Source organism: Myodes glareolus, chromosome 3 (genome assembly GCF_982192425.1).
Source record: "Myodes glareolus chromosome 3, mMyoGla1.1, whole genome shotgun sequence".
NCBI lineage: Eukaryota > Metazoa > Chordata > Mammalia > Rodentia > Cricetidae > Myodes > Myodes glareolus.
In genome coordinates, this window is record NC_142028.1 from 84,581,145 (window position 1) to 84,608,097 (window position 26,953).

At 40.6% G+C, this 26,953-nt stretch overlaps 2 protein-coding genes across 5 annotated transcripts in view; one reads left to right on the plus strand and one right to left on the minus strand.

The window, feature by feature from the left end:
* Window positions 1-45: 45 nt before the first annotated feature.
* Window positions 46-24,123, minus strand: Tmem59 (transmembrane protein 59). The gene is made up of 8 exons (XM_048453272.3): window positions 23,887-24,123; window positions 17,452-17,557; window positions 15,241-15,335; window positions 11,931-12,083; window positions 10,681-10,762; window positions 9,776-9,857; window positions 6,029-6,137; window positions 46-681 (listed from the first exon to the last, which is right to left on the minus strand). The coding sequence occupies exons 1-8, from the start codon at window positions 24,073-24,075 to the stop codon at window positions 526-528; spliced, it is 972 nt and encodes a 323-aa protein (XP_048309229.1). The 5' UTR covers window positions 24,076-24,123; the 3' UTR covers window positions 46-525.
* Window positions 24,124-24,343: 220 nt separating this feature from the next.
* Window positions 24,344-26,953, plus strand: part of Tceanc2 (transcription elongation factor A N-terminal and central domain containing 2) — a 40,999-nt gene continuing 38,389 nt past the window's right edge. The window contains exons 1-2 of one of the 4 annotated variants that reach the window (XM_085686363.2): window positions 24,344-24,521; window positions 24,993-25,119. In XM_085686363.2, the coding sequence (XP_085542489.2) occupies window positions 25,018-25,119 (102 nt within the window). In that variant the 5' untranslated portion in view covers window positions 24,344-24,521; window positions 24,993-25,017. The other 3 variants (XM_048453275.3, XM_048453273.3, XM_048453274.3) reach the window with 3 other exon arrangements.

Consider the following 26,953-nt stretch of genomic DNA (forward strand, 5'->3'; position numbering starts at 1 on the left):
AAAGGGTAAGAGGGAAGAACAAAAAAGTCAATGCAATACTCATGCTTCAATACATAATTATTCAAATAAATTTTAATGATTTCAATTCAATACAACTGAAAATGTAGTGTCATTAAATAACATTTTCTGCTAATTTCAGAGTACAGGTCTGGAGGCCATTTCCAGGCGGACGCAACACATCCTAAGATTCAGCTTATAAGTAAGATGACTGCAGTGTCATGGCAGGAGTTGGGGAGGACAATGATCAGCTCATAGAATTCGGCTAAGACAGGAGAAAACCAAAAACCAATGCAACTAACAAAATAGCTACAGATATTAGTAAAATAAAAATACAACCCAATGTCCTTGTCTTAAACGACTGGAAAAATACAGGTAAAGTTACAGCAAATAAAGTCTTCACAGAGTTGGGTGACTTTATTTGCATTTCATAGTGATTTCTTAAGGCCTATATCCAATGAAACCATTTTAAAAAGCTCTATGAGGAATGGAAGTTTATGTGTCGATGACACTTTCTTTAAAAAAAGCTTAGATTTCTGAATGAGCAAGATTCACCTTGGTGGGCAGAGGCCCTGCTTCCTCGTGATCTTCAGGTTGAGACCTAACAATCACAAGAGAAGAAGCTGGGTATCTGCTTAGCTTTTGTTCATTCATAAATTCCAAGTCACCGTAGATACTCAGTTTCTGCAAAAGAAAAATCAACACACATCATTAATTTGGATGCTCCGGAATCTTTTCAACTAAATTTCCAAATAACAATCCCACCCCTAGAGCTCATGGTGGTGCACACTCCCAGTGCTTTGGGAAGTAGAAGAAGGAGACTTCTTACAAGTTTCAGGCCAGCCAGGCCATACAGGAAGATATAGTCTTAAAACACAGAAAACAAAACAAACAAAAGCAACATGCACAATTCGTCTACGGATACTTGGTTTGAAAAATTTTTCTGGGGGCTGGAGGGATGGCTCGGAGGTTGAGAGCATTGTCTGCTCTTCCAAGGGTCCTGAGTTCAATTCCCAGCAACCACATGGTGGCTCACAACCATCTGTGATGGGGTCTGGTGCCCTCTTCTGGCCTGCAGGCATACACACAGACAGAATATTGTATACATAATACATAAATAAATATTAAAAAAAAAAAAGTTAAAAAAAAAAAAAAAAAAGAAAAATTTTTCTGTATCTTCTAGAATGGAGCACGTGTTCCGGCTGTTTTGTTTTGTTTTTTGAGACAGGATTTCTCTGTGTAGCCCTGGCTATCCCAGCTCTGTAGACCAGGCTAGATATGAACTCAGAGATCCACCTGCCTCTTGAGTGCTGGGATTAAGGGTGTGTACCACCACCACCTGGCAAGAAGGGAGCATGTTTTATGGATGAGACTAGGTCCCCTGTAGACAACCCAAGGAAGTTTTCCCACACATCCTAACTTAAATCCTTAGAGGTGTAATGATTAAGTACCAAGCAAACATGCTTTGGTTTAAATGGAGTTAACATGGTTATATCAAGAGCTTTCATTCTAGAGTTTTGATGGCTGTCTCAAGTGACCACGTCCTCTATGTCCTAAAGTCTCCTATTCAGCAGGGAAATGATTCGCTGCAGCCGTCTAACTTGTCAAGCAAAAAAATGACACGTTCTGCTTTAAATGTCTCTAAGAGCACAGACTATAAATGATACGTTCTAACACTAGTAAAACGGTCTTCATAAATATATACAACCCCTTAGAGTGTTACTTTTAATAAAATATAATAAAGCAGGGTCTGGAGAGATGGTTCAGTGGTTAAGAGCCATTGCAGCTCTTACAGAAGACTTGGGTTCAATCTCAGCACCCAGACTAGGCAGCTCATAACTCCACCAGGAGATATGATACTCTCTTCTGGTCACTTTAGGCACTCCATATACATGGTGCATATACAGACAAGCAGGCATACACATACATGTAAGTAAAAGTTTTTAAAATTAAGCTACTAAAACAAAAAAATGAAAGCAGAAAAGTGGGGTGTTCCCCCCAAAGAACTAAGAAAAAAATGGAGAAATTGTCTCACAGAATTACACAATCCAAAAAAAAAAAAAAAAAAAAGCCATCATAGCACTAACATCCTTTCATGAGAAAGGATCAAGTCATGTGAGAGGCTGGAGAGATGACTCAACAGTTCAGAGATACTACCCCATAGGACCTGGGTTCGGTTCCCAGGAGCCACGCACTCACACACAACCACCAGTACTCCAATTATAGGGGATCCAATGGCCTCTTCTGGCCTTTACGGGCTCTTTATACATGGTGTACACAAACTCACACAGGTGTGCATGAATGCGCGTACACACACAGGCATACACATACACAAAATACATCTTTAAAAGAGTTATCTGAAAGGGAGGAATTGTGTGAGACCACTGCAACAAGTACTTTCCAATCAGTTGAGGGGATGGGAGGGCAAAACATGAAGCGCTGGTCCAAGAGATGTCTGCTTTTCCAGTGTCAAAGAGGTCAATGAGGACAGCAGCTCCTGATGCCTGAATTATGACCCCAGGCCAGACAAAAGATCAATGGCTTTGGAGTTAGGCAGAGTGCCCTTTGTGGTTCTACCATTTACTGGTAAAAGAAACAGTTTCAAAATTTGTTGCACATTTCCTATGGGGAAAGCAGGGATGACCAACAGCAGCTGCCTCACAAGGTTGCAGTGAGGATTTAAGGAGCAAACACATGGAAAACACTTCGAACAATACCTAGAAGAAAGGGCTCAAGAGTTGCAATTAAGTTTGGTGAGCAGGGTATACGCTGTGTTGTATTTATCAAGGCAAATTCCACTCAAACACTGCAATTTAGTCTCGGCAATAGGCAGACCAAAGTCCATGTGTATCTTCATTTTACAGGGTAAGAAGAACAAATACAAAAGGTGGAATGTTCCTTTACACTTGTGAATATGTCACTGCGATTGATTTAATAAAGATGCTGAATGGCCTATAGTTAGGTAGGATATGGTTAGGCAGGAGAACCAGACTAAGAACACTGGGAAGAAGGGGCAGAGTCTTGGGAGTCAGGAGGAGACACCATGAAATGCAGAGTGAGCAAAATGGGGAGTTCATAGATGAGGTGAACGAGCCTTGGGCAGCTCAGGCTAATAACCACACAGATAATAGAAATGGGCTAATCTAAATTGTGAGAGCTGGCTGGAGACTAACCTAAGCAACTGGCTGAGCATTTATAATTAATATTAAGTCTCTGTGTGGTTATTTGGGAGTAGCTGCCAGGACACAGAAACTGCCTTCAATGAATTAAGAAGGAAGGGTCTAGGATGTCACAGGAGTGAAGTCAATAAGGATTTTTTATTATAGGTTACTGATTTCTTACCATGAGTATTTTGAGTACACGAAGAGGCTCAAAGGGAGTAGTGGGCAATGGCAACCCTATGCAAAATACTGAATTCCAATTTTACCAGGAAAAATAAAATAGCTAAAACCTAAGTGTCTGGGAATATAATTCAGCAATAGAGCATTTGACTAGAATATGCAAAGCCCTGAATTTGATTCCTAAACTGCCAAATACAAATATTAAATAAGTATTTAAACATACACATCTGGGAACCAAGTAAGAAATCAGTATACTCGGGGCTGGAGAGATGGCTCAGAGGTTAAGAGCACTGACTGCTCTTCTGGAGGTCCTGAGTTCAATTCCCAGCAACCACATGGTGGCTCACAACCATCTGTAATGAGATCTGGTGCCCTCTTCTGGCCTGAAGGCATAAAGGTTGAACACTGTATACATAATAAATAAATAAATATTTTTAAAAAATCAGTATACTCATAAATAGATGGGTTCAGGCTGTCTGTTAAGCCTAACTACCTGAGCATGAATCCCAGGGCCTACCTGATAGAAGGAGAAAAATAATTCCCACAAATTGTCTTCTGATCTCTACACACTTTAGCGTACACACACACACACACACACACACACACACACACACACGCACACACGCACACACACTACATACATACATACATCTATAAATGGAGGAAAAAATTTTAAAAATTGGTAGGTTCTACTGAGATTTATCAACTCTTGAGTAATCTTCCACTAGTGAATTTATTTTTTTATGCATGGGTAAAACTGTCTACCTTTCATTCTGCTAATCTACATCTGACTACCTATTCTTCAAAGTTCAGGTCACGATACCTTCCCTGCCCCTTGTATTTAAAAGCTTTATTTGACAATCCCAGCACACAGTGTCTGCTTTCCATTATATTTTATGCAATTACTATCTGCTCCTCTTATTCACTTTACCAAACCAGGTATAATTCCAGCACTCAGAGATTTGCTATAGGAGCAAGGGCAACCTGGACTACAAAGTAAACCCTAGCCAGGAAAGACTACCAAGTAAGATCTTACCTCAAATACCGAGAGGACAGATGAGAACAAAAGCTAATGATAGACATATGCAGGTGTCATGATGAAACCTTCTGTTGTGTGCTGACTTAGTAAAAGCAAATGCCAGGTGCTGTGGCCACACCTTTAACCCCAGCATTCGAAAGGCAGAGGCAGGTGGATCCCTGTGAGCTCCAGGCCCACGTGGTCTATGTGGTGAGTTTCAAGACAGCCCTGTCTCAAAAAGCTGAAGGCAAAACCAGAAAGTTCACTGAACGTGAACTTCACTCCAGCCTCAATACCTTCATAGCTAAACAATCACAGAAACATTACCTAGACTTTCTAAGGTTACTTGCTCATACATAAAATGAAATAAGACCCGCTGTGTGAATAAGGCACAGGGGCTGGAGAGATGGCACAGTGGTTACAGGCACTGGCTGCTTTTCCAGAGGACCTGGGTTGGATTACCAGCATCCACATGGTGGCTCAACTGTCTATTCCAATTCCACGGGGTCAAAACTCTTTCTGGCCTCTGTGTGCACTATACACACAAGGTATGCATATACATACATACAGACAAAACATCCACATACCTAAAATTAAAAACAAAAGTTAGGGATGGTAGTGCTGGCTTGTAATCCCAGTCTTGGATCTTGACTCGAAAAGCAAACAAGGGGGAAAATCGTGTAATAGATATTGCTGGACATTGGGTTGACATTCAAAAATAATATTCTGCAAATCTTTTTTTTTAAATATTTTTATGGCTTATTTAACATTATTTTTTTTTATGTGCATTGGTGTGAAGGTGTCAGATCCCCTGCAACTGTATCTTCAGACAGTTGTGAGCTGCCACGTGGGTGCTGGGAATTGAACCTGGGTCCTCTAGAAGAGCAGTCAGTGCTCTTAACCACTGAGCCATCTCTCCAGCCCCCAATATTCTGCAAATCTTAAAAGAATGAAGCTGGCACTAGTTGGCACCCTGTCCTAGGTTCCAGGAACCTTTACTTGCTATATCATGCCAATGACTTACTACAGAGTCTATTTTCATTTCCCTCAGTGCTTTTTCCCTATGGTATTTTAGACACAGATCTCGTACTTGCTTCAGTTGAATTTGCTGTCAATAGACATTATCCCACATTTAATTACATAAATAGCTTGCTATTCTTGGAAACTAAATTGAATCAGCAAATTACAGCTTTTCCCCCAAACAAACATCCTTTACCTTAACAATTGTTTCTTGCGCCAGTTAAATTTTAATTACCAAAAGGAAGCAAGTCATAATCTCTTTGAGGGGAGTTACCAGAACACAGGAATTCAGAATCAAACAAACACTGGTTTCATAGCTTCTAAAACATCATGGCAATCAATTTCTAACTTTAAGTGGCTCCGCAAGTCTTCTCTTACATCCCAGCTTAACGAGTACTGCCAGCGTTCTCTTCAGTTTCAGAGAAGCAGAGGGGCACTGTGCTCAGGCAATCAACAGGAATGTCAATGCAGAGTGGGAACACTATGCCTGGCGTACTAACTTTTGGTTTTCAGGTGTGCCAACCTCACCTGGGTAAAGTCATAGAACCTCTCACTCTATTAGCAGGGTCTTGTTTTTCTAGCTAAACAAGGCACTTAAAATGGTTATTCATGTGGCTGTCTTCAAGTACCCAAGGGTTAAAATTAGACTTACCTCAGGGGGAACATACTGCTCCACAGCTGTAGCAACAGCTGCACAACAGATCCAGAGCAGCACCATCACCGAGAGGACCAGAGTCGTGGTTAAAATCCACCCAGAGTTACTGCGAAAACAACAGCAACAGCTAGTCACACACTCGCACACTTGGAACACAAAACTCTGTGCACTGGCTCTGCAATTATTAACAAAACATATTCGTGCAAGGAAATATTACAGCTAGTTAATTAGGATGATTTGATGTTCTTTCCTCTATTTCTAAAACTTCTATAGCCTTGCTATATAAATCTTACAATAATTAATAATGATGAAATCAGACAAATAGACTTCCTACTACATATACAAAAATTATTTCAAATTGCTGGGCGTGGTAGCACACACCTTTGATCACAGCACTCCAGAGACAGAAGAAGACGGATCTCTGAGTTCCAGGTCAGCCAGGGATACATAGTTAGATCTAGTACAATCAAACTAGAGTACAGTCTATATCCTATAGTATAGTAAGACCCTATTAAAAAAACATAAACAAAATCAAAAGTAACCCCCTCAAATTACTGTAAAGAGCGTTTTTATTTACTTCTGGGTGGGGTTGAGATAAGATTTCTCTATGTAACAGCTCTCGCTTCCCGGAAACTTGCTCTGTAGACCCAAGTGGCCTCAAACTCACAGAGATCCACCTACTTCTCCTTCCCGAGTGCTGGGATTAAAGGCATGCGCCACCAATGCCTGGACATTTTTATTTTCTTTTGAGATGGGTTTCATGTAGCCCAGGCCTCAAGCTCGGTGTGTGACAAGGCTAACCTGGGACTCCCACCTTCCTAACCCCGCTAGAATTACAAGTTTGGACCACAAACTTGAAGAAAACATTCTAGTTACTAAATTAGACAAAGCAAGCACGTGTCCTAAAAATTGAACATAATGGTTCTTAATTTGCAGGTTATTGCAATGATATTCATTTAAGAAAGCACACTTAAAAGTTAAGGAAAATTATAAAATTAACATTTGTTTTATGAAAGAATTCACAACAAAATTCCAAAAATCAGTTTTCCTATAACATTTCAAACATGTAGAGTAAATGGATTATAAAGCATTTTGTGACCATTATATTTTCCTTATGATTAAAAAAATCTTAAGGTAGGAGGGCATTTAGGGGTCTCAAGATCTGCAACAGCTCCTAATTCTCACTTGTCTATTCATGGCCAAAGGTCCCATATTATGGATCACCACTGATGCATCCACTTTTCGCAACACCTTAAGGAGTGGCATGCTAGTCACTGTCTCCCAACAAAAGAACGTGAGCTGTAAGAGACTGAGCTGAGCTTGATCCCAGGAATCTACCTGGTGGAAAGAGAACTGTTTTCTGATCTCCACACATGTGCTGTGCCATACACACTCATACCCAAATAAATAAAGCAGTTTTAAGTTTACTTTAAAAGAAGCAGATTTTCTGAAAGCATGTAATTCCCCTTTGATGCTGTTTTAAATAATTCACTCTCCTTCGCAGGGTCCAGTCCTGTCCGAGGACTAGAACTCACTGCTCTGGGTGAGGACACATTGGATATCTGGACTGCAGCAACTAGCAGAGACAGAAAGCTGGGGCTCATCTCAAAGTGCATCTTTTTTCTCAGCCTCCACAGCAAAGCAAAGTAGATCCTGTAGATGCTTAGCCATCTCCATGACTTCCTGATCTCCCTGCCCACTGCCTACATCCAGCCTCATAATTTGCTGTTCAAGCTCCCCAGCCTCGTCCCTATCTATCGGGATTCAGGAGTCTTCCAGATACTCTTTTATTCAAATGTAGGACATATAATAATTCATGTTTATACACAGAGACTTGTAGAGAATAAACTTCTAGTTAAAAGTTGCTTTTTTTTCTAAGACATTCAAAAGATTATTTTTAAATTTTTAGGTTAGGGCCAGTGATGGCTCAGTTGATAATTGCTGCCAAGCTCTGATGAGTTGAGTTTGATCCCTGGAACCCACACAGTGGAAAGAAGGAACCAATTACCACATGCTATAAATACCCCCTTACTTTCTGACACACAATATGTGTGTGTGTGTGTGTGTGTGTATAATTTTAAAATTTCACTGTACTGTCATACTCAACCAAAATGATCCCCTAGAACAATGCACTGTGCAACAGAATGGCTTGCAACTTAATCAAAATGTTTGGTACACAATATAGTAGAAAATAAAATGCATGGCCTTTCTTTGATTCCTTTCCTTTTGTGGGGTAAGGAGAGGAGGGCTCAGTCGGCACTCCTACGAGCAGAAGCAGGCACACTTTGATAAAATCCTCTCCAATCCTCAGAGTGCCTGACAGTCCTTCCTTGGAGGGAGGGCATAAGGTAGCCATCACTCCCACCTCCCTGTTTTCTTCCTGTTCCCCCTAGGAGTTCTGGCACAGAGTCGACATGCCCTAGCTCTTCTTAGTCTATAGTCCTTATCAATCAATCTCTTCTAACTGCTTATCTGTCCATGTGGATAAAAATCCAATTCCTAATGACTCAGACATACTTTAAAGTTGAACTTTATTTATTTTTTACATAGTGTGTGGGGGTGAGAGGACACCTTGTAGGTGATGATTCTCTTGTTCCATCATGTGGGTCCCAGGATTGAATTTAGGTTGTCATGCTTGGTGTTACCATGAAGTCATCTCCAGGCCCTAGAGCAGCTTAATTTAACTCTCTAGAAAAGACATTTCTTAACACAAATCAAGAAAGCCCTTGTATGGTGAAAAACTATTTGTTCTGTTTGGGTTTTACTAAGTAGCAAGAAGAGGAGGTTAAGAGAAGAGGCTGGCCTATAGATAAAGCTACAGCGAGGACAGTGACTTCTGTCTTACCCAACAACAGCGTGACTGCAGGTAACAGTAATGTACTGTTTCAAAATGACTGCGACAGGATTTCCAATGTCTAAGGTGATGCACATGCTAATTATCCTGTCTGATCATTACATGATGCATACATGCATCAAAATAGCACTTCATACTCCATATATTTGTATGTGTCAATTTTTAAAATTTTTATCATATTTTAAATTGTGGGGAGCAAACATATCATGCAATGTTTATTCACGCATATTTTGTCATATTTTAAATATTAAATTTTTTACCATATTTTAAATTTATCATATTTTAAATTGTGGGGAACAAACTTATGCATGCGTTGGTATAAGTGTGGAAATCTGAAGACAACTTGTGGAGTTGGTTCTCTCCTTCCACCATGTAGGTCCCAGGAATCAAACTTAGGTTTTTGGTTTGACACCACATACCTTTCACCACTGAGCCTTTCACTGGCCCACTTTTTGTTGTTGTTGCTGTTGTTTTTTGAGACAGGGTTTCTCTGTGAAACAGTCCTGGCTGTCCTGGAATTCACTTTGTAGACCAGGCTGGCCTTGAACTCACATAGATTCATCTGCCCCTGCCTTCCAAGTGCTGGGATTAAAGGCATGTGCCACCACTGACCAGCAATATGTGTCAATTTTAAAAATAGTACACACAATACCTTCTAATCAGACTCGTTACTCAAAAATACAAGTTTAGAAGGGAAGTTGAAAAAAATTCTATTTAACTACTATACTTCTAATTTAAAAATTAGAATTAATTTCTATATACATACATACATATATATATATATAAAATTTGTATTTGTTTTTAAATCTAATTAAATTTTTTAAATAACAAAAACAGGATGACTGACATAAACCAGGCTTTATCTTTTGTATATAGTAAGAAACACATACAGAGATAGGCATCTTAAAAAGCCATCACTTTCTTCATCTTCAAGGTAGCTTCTGTGTGCTTGCGAATTTCTCATTTGCAGATCTGAAATAATAAGTACATGTATAATGAAATGTATATCCTAATGTTAGTTGCACTGACTTCTTTCTAGATATGTACAACCTATAGGTAATTTTTGTGAGTATAATCTGACACATCTACATGTTAAAATTCCTCTGGCACCCCAAAAACCAAATGGGTATTTTGTCATATTATGAATCTCCTGCCTTACTTTCAAATGTTGTTTGTTGTGTAGCCCACAGTGGTCTTGGACTCACAGCCATCTGTCTGCCTCTGCCTTCTGAATGCTGGAATTAAATGTATGCATCACCATTCCAGGCTCAAATGTTTTTGATACTGGTGTATTCTGTTTAATTACATGTGGACTTGAGTAACAGAATCTGTTTTATTCTAATTATAACAGTCTATGTTAGCATTATCTACTCATCCCACTCAATAATAAAATCAGTAAGTTAATTATATCAATATGTAAAATAAGGTAGTACATTTTCAAAGATAAACTCTGTTTTAGTCTGATGCTTGATGTTCCTATGATTTAAAAGTCACATCTAGCATAGAAATAAAAAGAGAATAGGGAACTCATATTTTAAAGTTAGTGTCACTATTCAGTTATTTTTTAGGAAAAAAAACTGTTTGGCTAGTTCATATTCAAGGCATGCTTTGAAACAGTGTTTAGAACACTTCTCCAGGTGGTCCCCAGGTGAGCAGCATCACCAGAATATGAAACTTGTTAGAACTGCAAACCCCCAGATGGATTCCCAGATTCAGTGCATTAGAAAAGTCGGAGGGGGCAATTACAACAGATCTGACAACTGAGGTTTATCCATCTATTTAGAATAAAACTTACAGGACATTTTACTTAAAGATGATTCTCTCAAGTTTGTAGGTTCCTGCTCCAACTGAGGTGCATACTGAATTTCTGGTTTAGACTAAAATGATAATGAAAGCAATTAAGTCATTTGTACCTCAGAAGCTGTTTTCAGTAACAAGTTCTAGAACACATCATCTATAGTATCAACATTTAAACAGAAAAAAAGTAACAGAAGTATAGCACAAAAAAAGAATAAAACACATTAACCACAATATGGGTAGAGAAGCTGAAGTGCCCCAAGTTTGAGCTGAATACTATTTATATTAGTAATTGACAGTATGACTTTAAGGAAGCTGGATGCTCAGCTTCTTCATCAATAAGCAGGGATAATATAACTTCGTGAAACTACTTAAAGATTTCAGATAATACAGTCAGCTCTCTATATCACTGCATTTCATATCTGTGATTAAACCAATCATAGGGGGAAATCTGTACTAAATATGCATAGATGTATTCCCTGTTATTAAAGGCAGCATAACAATTATTTGTGTAGATTTCACACTGTGTTAGGTATCATAAGCAACTCGGATGAATTAACATGCAGTCATATGGTACACGGCTTTTCAGCTAACTGACCGGATATTCAACAGTAACACTAATAATATTATCACCTAGCAATACTGTAGCCATTTCAGTTCAAGAAAACTTACTGTTAAATAACCCATAACTACACAGGGAGGGAGCTTGGAGGTTATATGCAAATGCAATATAATTTTATATCAGGGAATTAAGCATCCCCAAATATTGGTATCCTTAGAATCCTGGAACAATAGGTACTCTAAGACAACTGAACATAACTTTCTAGGTCAGCACCTGTCAACATCTCATCACACAGGAAATTATTAGACAAGAGAAAAATTACCTCTCTAGAAATGTTATCTTGTCATAATGCCTTTTTAGTGTCTTTGTTTTATATGCCACTATTTATGTTCAAAGTATATGATTATCTTCCTATCTAGATTTTTCATTTAATAAATTTAGTCACTCTAAAACCAAGAAGACCAAATAAGAACCACTGTGCTTGAGGTCAGGCTTTCAAGAGACAGAAGGAAAGGTAATTACATTGTGTCCCGCTGCTCAATGTTTCCATGAAGGCCAATTAAGCAGCACTATTTGACAAAAGTATTTAAGTGACCAATTACACAGTTCTATGCTGACACACTCATGTAAGACATGTTCCTTTACTATTGCTGTATTTAGGTCAATTTGTGAGATACAGTTGTCACCTGGAATATAACGATTTTTCCATCATCAGCTTGAAGATAAAAAGTCCATGAAGAGGTGATGAAGCTCTGTGCAGAGTCCATCACGTCACTCCAGAATGACCTCACCAGAGTTAGAGGGAAAAGGAGATGCATTCTTGGCATTAGGGACATGAGCTAATCAAACAAAAAGACAAAAACATTTAAGTAATAAATAAGTAATTTATAATATGCATATGAAAGAGAACAACATATTGGATATGACTCAAATTTTACTGGGAAAGATTATAGATGATTACATGAACAGTTACAGTCATCTGCACTAGACTAAACGCTGCTGCAAGTTAACTATAGTAAAGCTTAACATCACGGGCTACTTAAATTCACCAAATACCTTTATACACAACCCATGACCTCCATCTATCAGGATAACAGGCATTGAGCCAAGCCCCCAAACATTGAGACTCTTAAGATCTCATTAAATAAGGATCACTAAATGACAGACTTGAATGGAAAGGACAAATCACATCATTCTTATCCTTAATAGTTCCATAGAAGGAGAAATCATGTCTTAATAAACATCAAAGGAAAAAAATATATGCAGAAAATATGGGACTTGCTTACAGTGAATGCTGAGGGGGTATTTCATGATATTAATACATGTAACAGGTGCGATTGACAAGATTTTAACACTAACTGGTATCTCAATCTACCTCCAATTGTGACTACTTACTTAACTTATTAAGCAACATTGACCCCAGAGCACAAGTTCAGGATATGGACTGTTGTGCTCTGGAGATAACTTTGGTTCATCTTACATCAGGAGAGATATCATCAAGAGCTATTGCAATGCAAAAACCAGCTTTTAGAATGGGATCTGTATCCAGGACCCAGTTTTCCATGTAATAGCTATGAAGCCTATCACAAATTAACTCAGCAAGTATTTATTGAGGCCACAAATTTAAAGAAATCGGAGGACTAGCTGGTTTTGTTTTTATTTCGAGATGGGAAATTGCTATGTAGCCTAGGCTAACCTCACACTTGCAATCCTCCAGGAATAGCATCCTGAAAGCTGAGGTTACAAGCATGTCATGTCTACATATATCTTTTGTAATCATCAATGTACCCCTGTGTTTAATCAGAACAATTTATATAGGAAAATGATTACCATAGGGCAGCGTGTGTATGTAAAGAAGGAGGCTACTGTAAACAGGAGTGAGGATAGTTAGGATTTTACAAGAAGCTAACACTTCCCCAGAGTCAGAGATTCACTAGGCACATGGGAACAGGAGCAGAAACACAAAGTATCATGCCAGATTTAAAAAAAAAATTGTACAAATTCCATGGAGGGCAATTTTGCTCTATTTCTCAAAATTAAAACCTCACAAACTTCAGCAATTCTAGTTTTATGTTCTTATTTATAGATATACTCACAAATATATAAAATATGTAATACTTATAACAGAAAATATTAGAAAGAACCTTGATGTTCACAAACAAGGGGCTGCTTTGGTTGGATGTGATAACTCAAGCTGTAATCCTAAAATTGAGGGGGATCAGGAGCTTCAAGTCTGCCTCAGGTATATACCAAGTTCAAGGTCAACCTGGGCTACATGAGATCTTGCCTACCAAAGTCAACCCCAAAACAAGGGACTAATGATATCATGGTACATCCATTTGAAATGTCATATGGTGAAAGAAGTGAAGCTCTTTACTTGCTTATATTAACAAAAATTCATTGACATATCCTTGCATATGTATAAAATTCTTCAGCATGAGTAACCCTGGCTGCACAGTGGAGCAAAGCCAACAGTCACAGAGGCGCATTCTCGCAGATGGTGAGTACAAAAACAGAGTCACACTCTCAGGAATGTACAGACTGTCTCCTGAACCTCTTACTCAACAGGTTATACTGAAAAATAATTGTCCAAAAATTAATTAGTTAAAAACATTTTTATAAAAATTGAAACATTTTTCCTTGTATATAGTTCATGAGGAGTAAGGAACTTTCAGAGATGACATTATAAAGATTTTTTTTTAAAAATATCTGTTTATTTATTTATTATGTATACAATATTCTATCTACATGTATGTCTGCAGGCCAGAAGAGGGCACCAGACCTCATTACAGATGGTTGTGAGCCACCATGTGGTTGCCGGGAATTGAACTCAGGACCTTTGGAAGAGCAGGCAATGCTCTTAACCACTGAGCCATCTCTCCAGTCTCCATTATAAAGATTTTTGGGAGCTAAACTAAGATAGGCCATTTGTACTTAACCCTATATGTAATTTGGAACTACTAAATTACATGATAGAAGGATGACAAGATTTCTGTTTAGAAAGAAAGATATTTAGGCCCAGGATAAGGAAAGAACTAGTGATGTGGGATTTCTCTCTGTATGCTGTGAATATGTTTTATTACCATTGGTTAATAAAGAAGTTGCTTTGGGCCTATAGCAGGGCACAATATAGCCAGGTGGGAAATCTGATATATATAGAGAGAGTAGGCAGAGTCAGGGAGATACCATGTAGCTACAGAAACAGATATCCAGAAACCTTACCAATAAACCATGAGCCTTGTAGTAAAATATAAAATAATGGAAATGGGTTAATTTAAGATATAAGAGCTAGCTAGCAATAAGTCTAAGTGATTGGCCAAGCAATGTTTTAATTAATACAGTTTCCGTGTGATTATTTTGGGTCTGAGCGTCTGGGAATGAATGAGCACACTCTGCCTACAAACTAGAAAGGGTTAAAATAGAAAAACAGTCTGGAAGTTAGCTGAGCAATACACATGACAAATGATGCTGGTCTGACTCAAGGCAGCAGCAAAGGAGATAGAAAAGGAGCTTAAATATCAATTTCTCTTTGCCAACGACTGTGAGAAAAAATGAGATTATGGGTGCAAACATAATTTTCAGCAGAAAAGCATTTTAAGATAGTATTCCAGGGGGTTGAAGATATAGCTCAGTGGTTAAGGGGATGCACTGCTCTTCCAGGACCTGAGTTAGATTCCTAGCACCCACGTCAGAGGGCTCAAGTCACCTGTTGAGCCCTCAACAGCTTCAGGGAATCTGTTGCCTCTGACCTGTTTAAATACTACACCCATGTACATATCCTCTGACACACATACACACATAATTTAAAAGTAAATAAGTATTTTTTAAAAAGGAGGTATTCCCATTAACTTTTCCATCTGCAAACATAATTTTGATGGACAAAAATTAAATATAAAATCTAACAATAAAATAAGACCACTATGGCAACAATCATGTCACGTAACAAAAGTCAAAGCACACAAGAAGGCAGTTTGGAAAGGCAGTATTGTCTCTTACTTGTTCTTGTCTCAATTCAGCAAATGGCAACTGATCCTGGCAGCCAAGATGGCAAGCATATTGTTCATCAGGTTGGGAATATGCTTCCGTGCATGCTGAAAGAGAAAAAAGGCAAATTCTTAGAAAGAGGAGAAGGGTGGAAAAGACAAAGGCTGCAAAAGGGATCTGGCAAATTATAAGGGTATAAAGATATAAAGACATACTTAAATATTTCATCTTTGAGCTACCAAATTTGGCAATAACAGGAAATATTTTAATAAACTTCTTTATCTCTCTCCTACAAGCCCAATGTCTCATGTACAAGTCTATTAATGTCATTCCTGGGCTCTGGCTATACAACATGTTCACATAAGGGATTCTCACAGCTGAAGCTTGTGGAGTGGGAAGTACTGGTCTGGTGTCCTGAAGTTGCTACTGAAAGTTTAAAATCATTTGTTGGCTGTAGCCCTCAACCCAGGCTGAGGGCCTAACCTCGACTACTGATTTTTCTGGGCCTTGTGTGGGCGAGGTAAGTATTCAACCACAAAGCTATTTATCTCTAGTTCCCTTATATTTCTCAGTGAGACAAGGTCTTCCCAAGTTGCCCAGATTGGCTCTGAACTTACTCTATAGTTCAGACAAGTCTTGACCCTTCTTGCCTCAGCCTCCCCAAATAATTGGGATTACAAACTGTGCCACTAGGCCCAGCTGGATTTCTATAAGTCTGAAATGGAAAAAAAAAAACACTACCTAATATAAGAGAGGAACAATAAGGTATGTTAGTTATTTGTATAAATATTTAGGAGCACTCAGTTGAGAAACAAAGATATCAACATGACAAGGGATGGGGTGGGGAAAGAAAGCAGTTAGCCTATAACTCTAAATTCTAAGAAAATGGAACTAGAAAATGTTCTACAATAGGGAATTGTAAATATAAAAATAGAGTTGGGCTTTAGCTCAGTGGCACAACAGTGGCCTGGCATATCCTAGGTCCTGGGTTCGATCCTCAATGCTTAAAAGGCAGGAAAAAGCTGAAATGGGCTCTACCAGATACACGTACTTCCTTTACCCCATTGGTCCTTTCTTTCTTGTGATTTAGTATTTCACTACTGCAGCAATTTTATTTTTCTTCTCAACTCTCATATGTACCTGTAAAACACTTCTCAGGGGTTCTAAATAAAATGAACATGTTGTGGGATATTTGTACACTGTGTGAAAGTGTATTGCTATGATTGGTGTAATAAAAAGTTTAACAGCTACTAGCTAAGCAGAAGAGATACATGGAAATTCTGGGAAGAGAAAGAAAAAGACAGAATCTAGGTACGTGGGAGACGCCAGGAGACATGGAGAGGAAACAGGAGGTGCAAGATGGAAGAGAGGTGATAGCACATAGATTAATATAAATGGGCTAATTTAAGTAATTTAAGTTATAAGATCTAGTTAGGGACAAGTCTAAGCTATAGACTGAGTTTTCAGAATTAATGAGAAGTCTATTTGGGAGTTGGCTGGCAGAGCAGAAAAAGACTCATCACATGACTGTGGCAGTACGGATACAAAGAGATGGCCAGTGAGGAGAACGAGCCATAAAAATAGGGTCACAGGATCGCAGAATACAGTGTGAGAGTCATGTCAGGGGAGAGCTGTGTCCCACTACACAGAACACACTGCAAAAAAATGGACAAGATTCTATTACAGTTCTTTACAAAGTTAAACATTCACTGTATCCTGATTGTAGGTTTCTTTTATCAAACACATCTCTTTCACCAAAAGGTAAAAATAGTGGTTAACTGGTGACAGAGTTTCTGGTTATTTTTACTGGCATGACTGATAAAGAATACTCTATTAAACACTTCAGAGTCAAAGGCCTGATTCAGTAGGAACCCTGGAGTTGTGTCAACTGACTGACAGGTTTAGGTAAATGATACCACCATGAAAAGGTAGTGGTGAATTCTGAGTTGGATAATTACCTCTGCATTTGTCTAAACAGAATGCTTGGCTAAACAAAGGAGTCCTATCCATAGCACAAAATAAACACTGTCTCAACACAGATGGATTTAAAGCCCATGACATTTTTAGCATCATCTATTAAAACTTTAATTTTATAATTACAATATGGTAGATGACTAGTTTAAACAGGATGTCTGTCATTTTCTAGGAAAAATACATAAAAGGCATAACTCAAAGAGAGCCCCAATGTTATGCACAGATGATGTCATTAGCATAGTATCTTACCAGATTCACATTCCAATTTGGTCCGATTTAAATCAATTCCATCATCCACAAATTGGCAAATTGAAAACAGCCTGCAACCTCTCTGACATGCATATAGCTCCTCTTCCTGGGAAGTTCAAAAACAAAGATGATTACCAAAAAATAAAATTTTTCTTTCTGCTGGAAAAAAAAAAGATCAAGAAGAAAGCAAAGCTAGTGCTTGTTTTAAAGTATACATTAAGTTTTGTACTGAAGGGGATGAGAGAAAGATGGTTTTAGTTCCTAATTTGAATTATTTGGTTATAAACAGGGTCTCTCATATACACTAGGCTAGTTTCTAACTCCCTACACAATGAATGATGACCTTGTACTTTTGGTTTTAGTATTTGATTGCATGTATGGGAATGTATGTACCACCTACATGCGGTATCCAGGGAGGCCACAAGAGGGCATTAGATTTCCCTGGAACCAGAGTTATACACAGTTGTGAGCTGCCAGGTGGATGCTGGGAACGGAACCCAAGTCCTCTGGAAAAGCAGCTAGTGTTCTGAGTTGCTAAGTCATCGCTCCAGATCCTGCTCTTGTATTTTTAACACTCCTGTCTCTACCTTTCTGATGCTGGGATTTCATGTGCCACCATACCTGGTGTGTGTGATGCTAGAGACGGAGAACACAGATTCTGTACATGCTAGGCAAGCACTCTAACAACTCGGTCCTTATCTCCTTATTTTTAAAGTGATACTATGAGAAAGGTCAAACAGCTGAAAATACCACCCTTTTTGCATGTTCCGTGGCCACAACTTAGAAAACTTAGGAAAATTAGAACTAGCAATAGCAATGACAAACAATCAGAATTCTGAACAAGGTAGAAAAGAGTTAGCAATTACCCAAGGGTCACTCTTGGCATGGTCAGCTACATCTAAATGCACAATCATCAGCTTATTAGCAAAGTATCAGGACCAGCTTCATACAGCAAATGCCAAAACAAAGGCAGAATGGCAAAACAACGACAGAAAAAAGATTTTAAAAAAAAAATTTTGTGTGTATGTGTGTGTGTGTGTGCATACACAAGCACGCCCATGTCAGTATATGTGTGCCATGTGTGCGCAGGGTTAACAGGAGTTTGTGAGCTGCCACATACTTACAGGGAACAGAAGGTGGGTCATTCGCAAGAGCAGTAAAGTGCTCTTAACAGCTGAGCCATCCTTCAGTTCCAAAGATTTTTATCTTATTTTTTAATTGGCTGCCTTTAACTGAGAATCCAAACAAGAACAAGAGGGTGACATACAGAAACAGTTACTGCAATCAGCTAGGCCAGAATCAAATTTTTCTTTGGTTAAAAAACAAACAACAACAAAAACCAATGCAAGTTACTTTACCTGTTGAAATCTCAAGTTTTCTCAACAAGAAATAAGACAACACTATTATCTCCAAATATAATTCTGGGAGACTGCTAATCTTACCAAAGAGTGTGAGACACGAGGGTCTTAATAAATATTAGTAACATTAACATAATGTTTTCTATTTTTATAATAATATCTTTTAAAAGTAGAAAATAACAATTACAAGCATTGAGAAGTATGTGTGAAAAAATCAAAATAGGATGCCCCCACTTAGGATGGTTTTTTTATGCTTAGAAAATAGTAATTGCATAATGAGACTATAAGCAATGAGACCAACAAGCTTTTCTTTCCTTTGATGAATACAGTATTTTAAACAAACTATGTATATGAGGGAGCCCTTGCAACTTTCTGTGTGAACCACTGTGTACCAACTGGCCGGCACCTAATGAGGAAACATGCTCATCTCAGTTAGCAACCATGGAATACAGCAGCATGCATTTCTTTCTGGCAGAAGACTTAGTAAGCTAATGTAGCAGCAATAACCCACATGAAGAGATGGCTGCAAGCCCAACACAAAGTCAGTTTTATTACACAGCATTGGAGGTGGCACATTTTGTGACCTTGGTTCTAGCAGCATTTATTGCTAAGTTAAAAACTACACCTCAGATATGATCAGAATGTACAGTTTACAGACTTTGTAAACAGCAAATGAATTCTGTTTCTGGAGCACCACATATTTCCTTCTACTGCACACAGGAAGCAGGAAGAAAACAGAGCTCTTACCATGAACTGTACCAGATGACATTTTATAAACTGGTCTGGAACTCTTAATCCCCTGTCTCACTCAGCTCTTGTGAATTGAGATTGCTCACATGTGACTAAATGCCCAGCTCAGACAGTCTTTCTTTTGTTAAACCAACTCCAAAAGTCACCCGGAACCAACATCAGAAAACCATATGGCATGCTGAAGTCTAGTGGGTCTGGAATCAACCCTGAAAGCTCAGCCTTACCACCTACCCTGTACAACCTTGGGGACATTACTAACCTCTGTGATTTCTCAGGGTCCTCTCAGTTAAGAATGAGGATACTCTCACATTAATCTTGCACACTAGGAGGGGTTATATATTCGTATTACCTTGCACTGATAGATATAACATTAATAATAGTCAATAAACACCCATAATGTACCAAGAGCTATGTTAACACAATGTGTTAACACACATAATGAGTAGGCTGGGTAGATGGCTCAGTGGTGAGGAGCATTGGGTGCTCTTCAAGGATCCAGGCTCAGCTTCTAACACTCACATGGCAGCTCACAATTGCCTGTAACTTTAACCCCAGGGGATCCATACCCTCTTCTGATTCACCAGCACTGTGTTCACATGATATATAGACAGCCATGCAGGCTAAACACCTGAACATATAAAATAAAAATAATCTTTTTTAAAAAGAAAAGAGTCAGCCGGGCGGTGGTGGCACACAGCTTTAATCCCAGCACTCAGGAAGCAGAGGCAGGTGGATCTCTGTGAGTTCGAGGCCAGCCTGGTCTACAAGAGCTAGTTCCAGGACAGGCTCTAAAGCTACACAAAGAAACCCTGTCTCGAAAAACCAAAAACCAAAACCAAACAAACAAAAAAAGCAAAGAGTCATAATTTTATTTAAAGTATTTTGTATTCTACAGAATATAAATCTAAATATAGTAAATATTTCATGCTCTATGTATCCCAAGTGACTAGCAAGCTTATAGAAAATGTAATCTTCTAATATAAAGCATAAGGAAAGAGTGCTTCCCATCATAATGACTATCAGCTCAGTGATTTTAGGCCATTAACAACAGTGCTACCTGAATAGCGTTCATGTACATTTTCTTACCCTTAGTAAACTTAGCTAAGTCAAGCTACCTATTCTCCCTTGATTTGGGCTTACTCTGTTTGCGACTGGTCGCGCCCTGGAAGTCAGGCTCGCCTACCTCACAGCAATCCTCCTATCTCAGCCTCCCAAGCGCTGGCTTACCGGCATGAGCTACACACCTGGTCTGAAGTATTCTCCTACTCAGTGCGACAAGCACAAATGTGTGCAAACCTCACTGCACAACAAGGAGGAAACAGCTACCACTGGCTGTGCTAGGCAGGCCTTGTTCTAAACACATCAGATTAGCTTCAGTCTTCACACTGGCTCTGCACACATGTGGTTTTCCTACAGTTCTAAGAAATCAAACGATCAGTGGAAACACAGTTAACAGGGAGCCAGGAAAGGACTACAGTTTTGCATAGTTCTGAAGCCCATACCCTGTAAAGAACTGACCACACTGACTCAATTAGTTTTGTTATCAACATGTCTTATGTTCCTTACATTTGAGCCCAGACATCATACAACTGAATCTTTGAGAACAAAGGGCAAAACGTACTAATTTAAAATATACTTACAAACTCTATATCCTTACAATAAATAATTATAAAGTCATTAAAATGAGATTTCTATCTGCCAGTTACGGTATCAGATCAAGAGAGGCAATAGAGATTTTGGATTCATTTCCTTTTTATAACACACCCAGCTTTTTCCCTGTACTGCAATGCACAATAACTCAGAAGTATTTGTAATTCGGCTACATTATTAACTGGCAGCAGCATACAGTAGACAGCTTGAAGACTTAATTTCTACTCTGCTACTTCTTAGTTATAGGACCCGGGGTAAGAAGCTTAACTTTTTATTTCCCTTTTTGTTTGTTTGTTTTGTCTTGTTTTTTTCAAGACAGGGTTTCTGGTAGCCGAACTCACCAGGCTAGCCTTGAACTAAGAGATTTACTTGTCTCCACCTCCCAAGTGCTGGGATTAAAGGTGTGTGCCTCCTTGACCAGCGAGAGAACCAGTTTTGAGGTGGGTGCAGTGGGCAAGCCTATGATTTCAGTTTGGGCATTTAGGAGATGGAGGTAAGAGAACAAGGAGTTAGCTGGAGGCCATCCTGGGCTATATGTCAAGACACTGTCTCAAACAAACACTCCAAAATATGTGTACAATCCGAGAACTCGGAGAGTAAGACAGGAGGACTGTTATGAGTTCCAGGAGATCCTGTCTCAAAAACAAAGTAAATTTAAGTCCAGGACAGACAGGGGCCAATGATTTGGAATTCTGGTCAAGAACAGCATTAATAGCCTGGCGTGGTGGCAGACACCTTTAATCCCAGTGCTCAGGAGGCAGAGGCAGGTGGATCTCTGAGTTCAAGGCCAGCCTGGTCTACAGAGCGAGTTCCAAGACTGCCAGGGTTGTTACATAGAGAACCCCTGTCTCAAAACAAAAACAAAAATCCCAGCATTAATAAGTGAACATGACTTACTGATATCACATCAACTATTAGAAACTAGTGTAATGCTATAACAACATCTAAGGCATCTGACGTGGTGATGCACGTCTATAATCCCAGCAGCACCGGGGAACCTTAGTCAGGAAGATTGAGACTAAACGACCAACCTGGACCACAAAGGGAAATCCTGTCTCAAAACAAATAACAACAACAACAAACACAACCAAGAAAGATTCAGAGGTTCCTGGTATACATGTCTTTCAAATACATATTTATGCTCCCAGCATCCTGACATACACTACAATTTTGCTAGGAAAACATCTTAATAGAGGGAACCAAACACTAACACAGTATAGAATAAATATCAGCCTAATTCTAGGCCGACCAGCACTGATGAACTTTCTTGTAAAGCCTTTTAATGATATGAGGTTTACTGAAAGTCAAAATCCTTCTACGCCCCAAGGTTGGACCATGGCAGGCCTTGAACTCATGATCCTCTGGTCTCAGTTCCCTGTAGTCTGCAATTACAGGTGTTTTTTTTTTTTACCATGCCTAGCTCTTTGGCTCTCTCAAGTATTTATTAATTTCTGACAGCAAATTTAAGGCTAATACTATCTCCTACAATTTTGTGGAGTTTTTTTTGTTTAGATTGTAACAGATGACCCTTAGATATGAAAGGTAAACAAAATGCTGGAAGGTACAGAATTTACAATTTTCCATATCAAAGACCCGAAAGAACTTGTCAATATGGAACATTAAGTCACTGGATCTGTCATCCTGGCCACTTTGTAGCTAAAGGAGGCAAAGAGGGATAGCCACAATGGTTAAGCAAAGAGCACATAGAAGACGAAGGAAAAATGAGGATTTAAAAAAAAAAAACCAAAACACCAGCATCAGCAAAAGCGTGTACAAAGCAAGGTGGGGAGGGGTATATGCCCTAATTATATATGGGAAAGGGGTGGTGAGAGTCACCAAGCAATTTAGAATGTTGAGTAAACAGAATTCAGAAGGAGCTGAAAAACACGGAGGCAGAATTAAAGGCTAGGCAGCGGCTGCGGGGAGGGGCCAGGGGTAGGAATCGGCCCCTCCTCTAGCTACACAGCATAAGTCTTCCCCAGGACGGTCGCATTTCTCGATCCATTTCCACGCATTCCTTATTGCCTGCACCGAGTGACGAGGTTGATTTTACTTTGTATTTCTTTTGAAGGCAGAAATATAACTAACTGCAGTCGCACGAAGACATCCAGTCCCCTGCGTCAGCGTCTCACACAGTCACTCAACACAGACAGGAAGGAAATCCTCCCAGTGCGGCTCACAACTCCCGAGGCTGACTTCACACTTCAGACCGCAGACGACTGTCAGCCTGTCCGACTCCCGAACACAAAGCGCTCCCGACCCAGAAAGGCGCGCGATCAAGACGGGAAGTCAACATCTTGTGCTCGCGTGCACTCGCGCCTTCCTCCCCACCCCCGCGCTGCTAGTAGGTCAGGACCTCGCCTTCATCTCCATTCTACCCCGGCAAGCGATGCACTCCCTGGCGGCCCCGTGGGCTCCCAAGGGCTCGCCCTTTTCTCATCTTTGTGCCCCCCCCCCCACAGCCTGTCGCCGAGTCCTGCAGCACAAACTTCCGGCAATTACAGCAGGAGCTGGGTGCAAGCAGGATCCGGGAGGAAAACTGCAGCTACACCGAGGGCTGGGGGAGTCGCTGAAGCGCGGGTTCCCCCGCAGGGTCCCCGAGCTGCCACTGCTGTGAGAATCCGAGAGAAGGGCAGCGGGGGACGAGGGAAGTCCGGTATCGATGGGCCCTACCTACCTTAGGGTAGGTGTGCAAGGGGTACGTCAGCTGACAGGCCCGGTGACAGGACGCCGTGTCCCCCAGGACCGAGTCAAACGCCTCGGCCGCTGCAGTCCCCGAGCCTCCGGCCAGCGCCATGGTCAGCAGCAGCAGCGGCGGCAGCCCCAGCTGGGCCTGGACCCAAAGCTTCCCCTTCGGCGACGCCATCTTGTCCGCCTCTGTCACAGCCGCTCGGCTTGTTGCTGTTTTCTTTTCAGGGTTTCTCCTTCTTCCGGGCCAGCCCCTTTCCCCGCCCCTCCGGCCAGAGCTTCCGACTCTGCGAGCTCCTCGGCTCCGCCCAGGCCCGCCCAGGCTGCTGCCTCCTGGCCCGCCTCTGGGACTGGGCGGGCATGAGGACCCGGCCAACCCTCTCGGTTGTGGGCACGGCGAGGCGCCCGCCTCCTTCTCCGCGAGGCCGACTGGGGCGTGTAATTCGCCTCCTGCAGCCACTGCCGCCGCGCGCCTCGCAGTGCGTTCTGGGAAGTGTAGTTCTTGGGAGTCACCACCGAGGAAAAGGGCCCGGCAAGAAGTGTACCAATTAATTCCGAAGCGTTGCTGGACTGGGAGGGTCGCAGAGATCAAGAGACTAAGCTGTAGGCAGGCTGAGGTTTCCGGTGGGTCTCACGTCGGGCTGTGATTCGATAACCCCTTTCCAAGCTTCCGAGTGTTGGGGGCAAGGGAAGGATGGGGTTCTTGCTCATGGATCTGGTTGGGGTCCTCTGACCACCGAGCCGTGGTTTCTGGAGCTGCTGCTGTATTATGCCGAGGTCTGGAGAGGGTTGTTGGTCTTAAAGTAACTCTTGGGATTGGGGCTACCGTGGAGCGGTTGTATCCTCTTCCCTTCTTTAGCGTGCCCTTCTGGAAGCAAGAAACCTAACCCAGGAAGTAAACTTATTGTATGGTTTCAATTTTTGAAAAGTGAGTTTCTCTCTGGGGAGGAAATCTTACTTCCTGTAGATACCACCCAAGAGCCCCCATAATCCAGAAGTGGTTTTAGAAAAACCATTCGTGTCACTTCTGGGAAGACACATCTCAGTCTTAATGAAGTTTTGCCCTGTTTCTTGATCAGAATACACCTCCATCAGCTGAAGGTAGTCGGAGCCCCCAACAATGGATAAATTTGTCATCCGAACGCCCAGGATCCAGAATAGCCCGCAGAAGAAGCAGCTCGGAGAAAAGGTTTACAAGCAAGCCACGATCGAATCTTTGAAGGTGAGAAGGGACCTGGGGCCACAGAAAACGTGCAAAGGACTGTGATAATGAGACAATGCCAAAGGGTTCTACGGTGGGGACCATTTCAGGGACCATTTTTTCCCCTTTCTCACGTACGCTGTACACACCTTTATCAATTCCTGTACCTCTGCTACCCTGTATTAATTCAATTACTCTGGCTTTCGGGTATGGTTGCTGGCCAATAGGATCACCGCCCCCCTTGATTAAAAGGTTGTTTGTTTTCTTCGTGTAGCCCTGGCTGTCCTTGAACTAGCCCTGTAGACCAGGCTAGCCCCAAAGTCAGAGATCTATCTGCCTGCGGCTGCCTCCCCTATATTGCACCACCACGCCTGGGTTAGATGTATTCTTACGATGTATACCAGTGTCTGTGTGTGGGTATGGTCACTAGAGCTTTGGAGCTCTTTGGCGCTAGAGTAACAGTGATGTGAGTTACCTGAGGTGGTTGCTGGAAACTGAGCTAGGGTCCTCTGCAAGAGCAGTGTATGCTCTCAACCACCCCCGAGCCATCATCTCTCCAGCCCCAAAGTCTTTAAGGAGGCTTAAAGTTTCAAGTAGGATTCCATCTGCTCTAGAGACAAACCTAAAGAAGAACAGCAGTGCTTGGAACTGCTGAGCTGTCTCTCCAGCCCCACTTAGAAGGATTTGATAGGAAAAAGAAACGTTATGCCCAGAACGCTGCTGGGAGATCAAAATGTAAGCCCTCATGAGACTCCCAGTAAGGATGTGGGAGCATAATAACTATGAAATCATGCTTGTTAAACTGTGTATGATTTATAGAATTTCTCTGCCAAGTCACTTATTCCCACGTATCACCATCATGGCTTAGCTTTAGTTTTCACTTGTCTTGAAACAGCATCACAGTGTAGCCTTGTGATCTTCCTGCCTGGCCACCCTGTGTTGGGATTAGAGGCATGTTGTAGCTAGTCTTTCTCTGTTCTGCCAGCCAGCTCCCAAATCAAAGCATGGAGACTTAATATTAATTATAAAAGCTCGGCCGATAATTTAGGCTTGTTTCTAACTAGCTCTTTTTTTGTTTTTGTTTTGTTTTTGTTTTTGTTTTTTCAAGTCAGTGTTTCTCTGTAGCTTTGGGACCTGTCCTGGAACTAGCTCTTGTAGACTAGGCTGGCCTTGAACTCATAGAGATCCACCGGCCTCTGTCTCCCAAATGCTGGGATTAAAGCATGTGCCACCGCTGCCTGGTTCTAACTAGTTCTAATTTAATAAATTAACCCATATTTTCATTAATCTATATCTGTCATGTGACTTTTACTGCTATCCCACTTTGTGTGTCCAACTCATTCCATGTCTGGCTAGCTTCTCCCCCTTCTTCCCAGCATTCTGTCTGCCCCAAAAATCCTGCCTAGCTATTGGCCTTTTAGCTTTTTATTAAACCAATCAGAGTGACACTTCTTCACAATATACAAAAAGATTATTCCACAACATATCCTCCTTTTGTCTAAATAAAAAGGAAAGATTGTAACTATAACAAAGTAAAACTATATATAAGAACAATTATGAAGTAAGAACTACACTTACCATGTTCAGTCCATTTGTATTTGGCATATTTGAGGAGAATTCTCCATTATTTAGTCTGTCTTGATGAGTCCAAAGTGCTGTACCTTTTTTATTTTCTATCATAACTAAGGAAAACTGTAACTGTAACTATCTCATCTCAACTCCATCAAAGACCCCGGAAGAGATACTGTTACCTGAGTCAACAGGAAGTGCAGTGCAAACCACTTCCAAAACTCTAGAAATGACAGAGACATCTGGCTGCCTGGGCATTCACCCAAGTTTCTGCTGTAATGTTGGG

What these genes read in the sequence shown, in the direction of transcription:
- Tmem59 (XM_048453272.3), bottom strand. Translation starts at nt 24,075, where the DNA reads ATGGCGTCGCCGAAGGGGAAGCTTTGGGTCCAGGCCCAGCTGGGGCTG. An exon ending in CAAATTGGAATGTGAATCTG is followed by an intron (nt 15,336 to 17,451) that starts GTAAGATACTAT and finishes TTTCTCTTTCAG; the next exon opens with CATGCACGGAAGCATATTCC. An exon ending in TTTTTAAGATGCCTATCTCT is followed by an intron (nt 6,138 to 9,775) that starts GTATGTGTTTCT and finishes TTGTTTTCGCAG; the next exon opens with TAACTCTGGGTGGATTTTAA.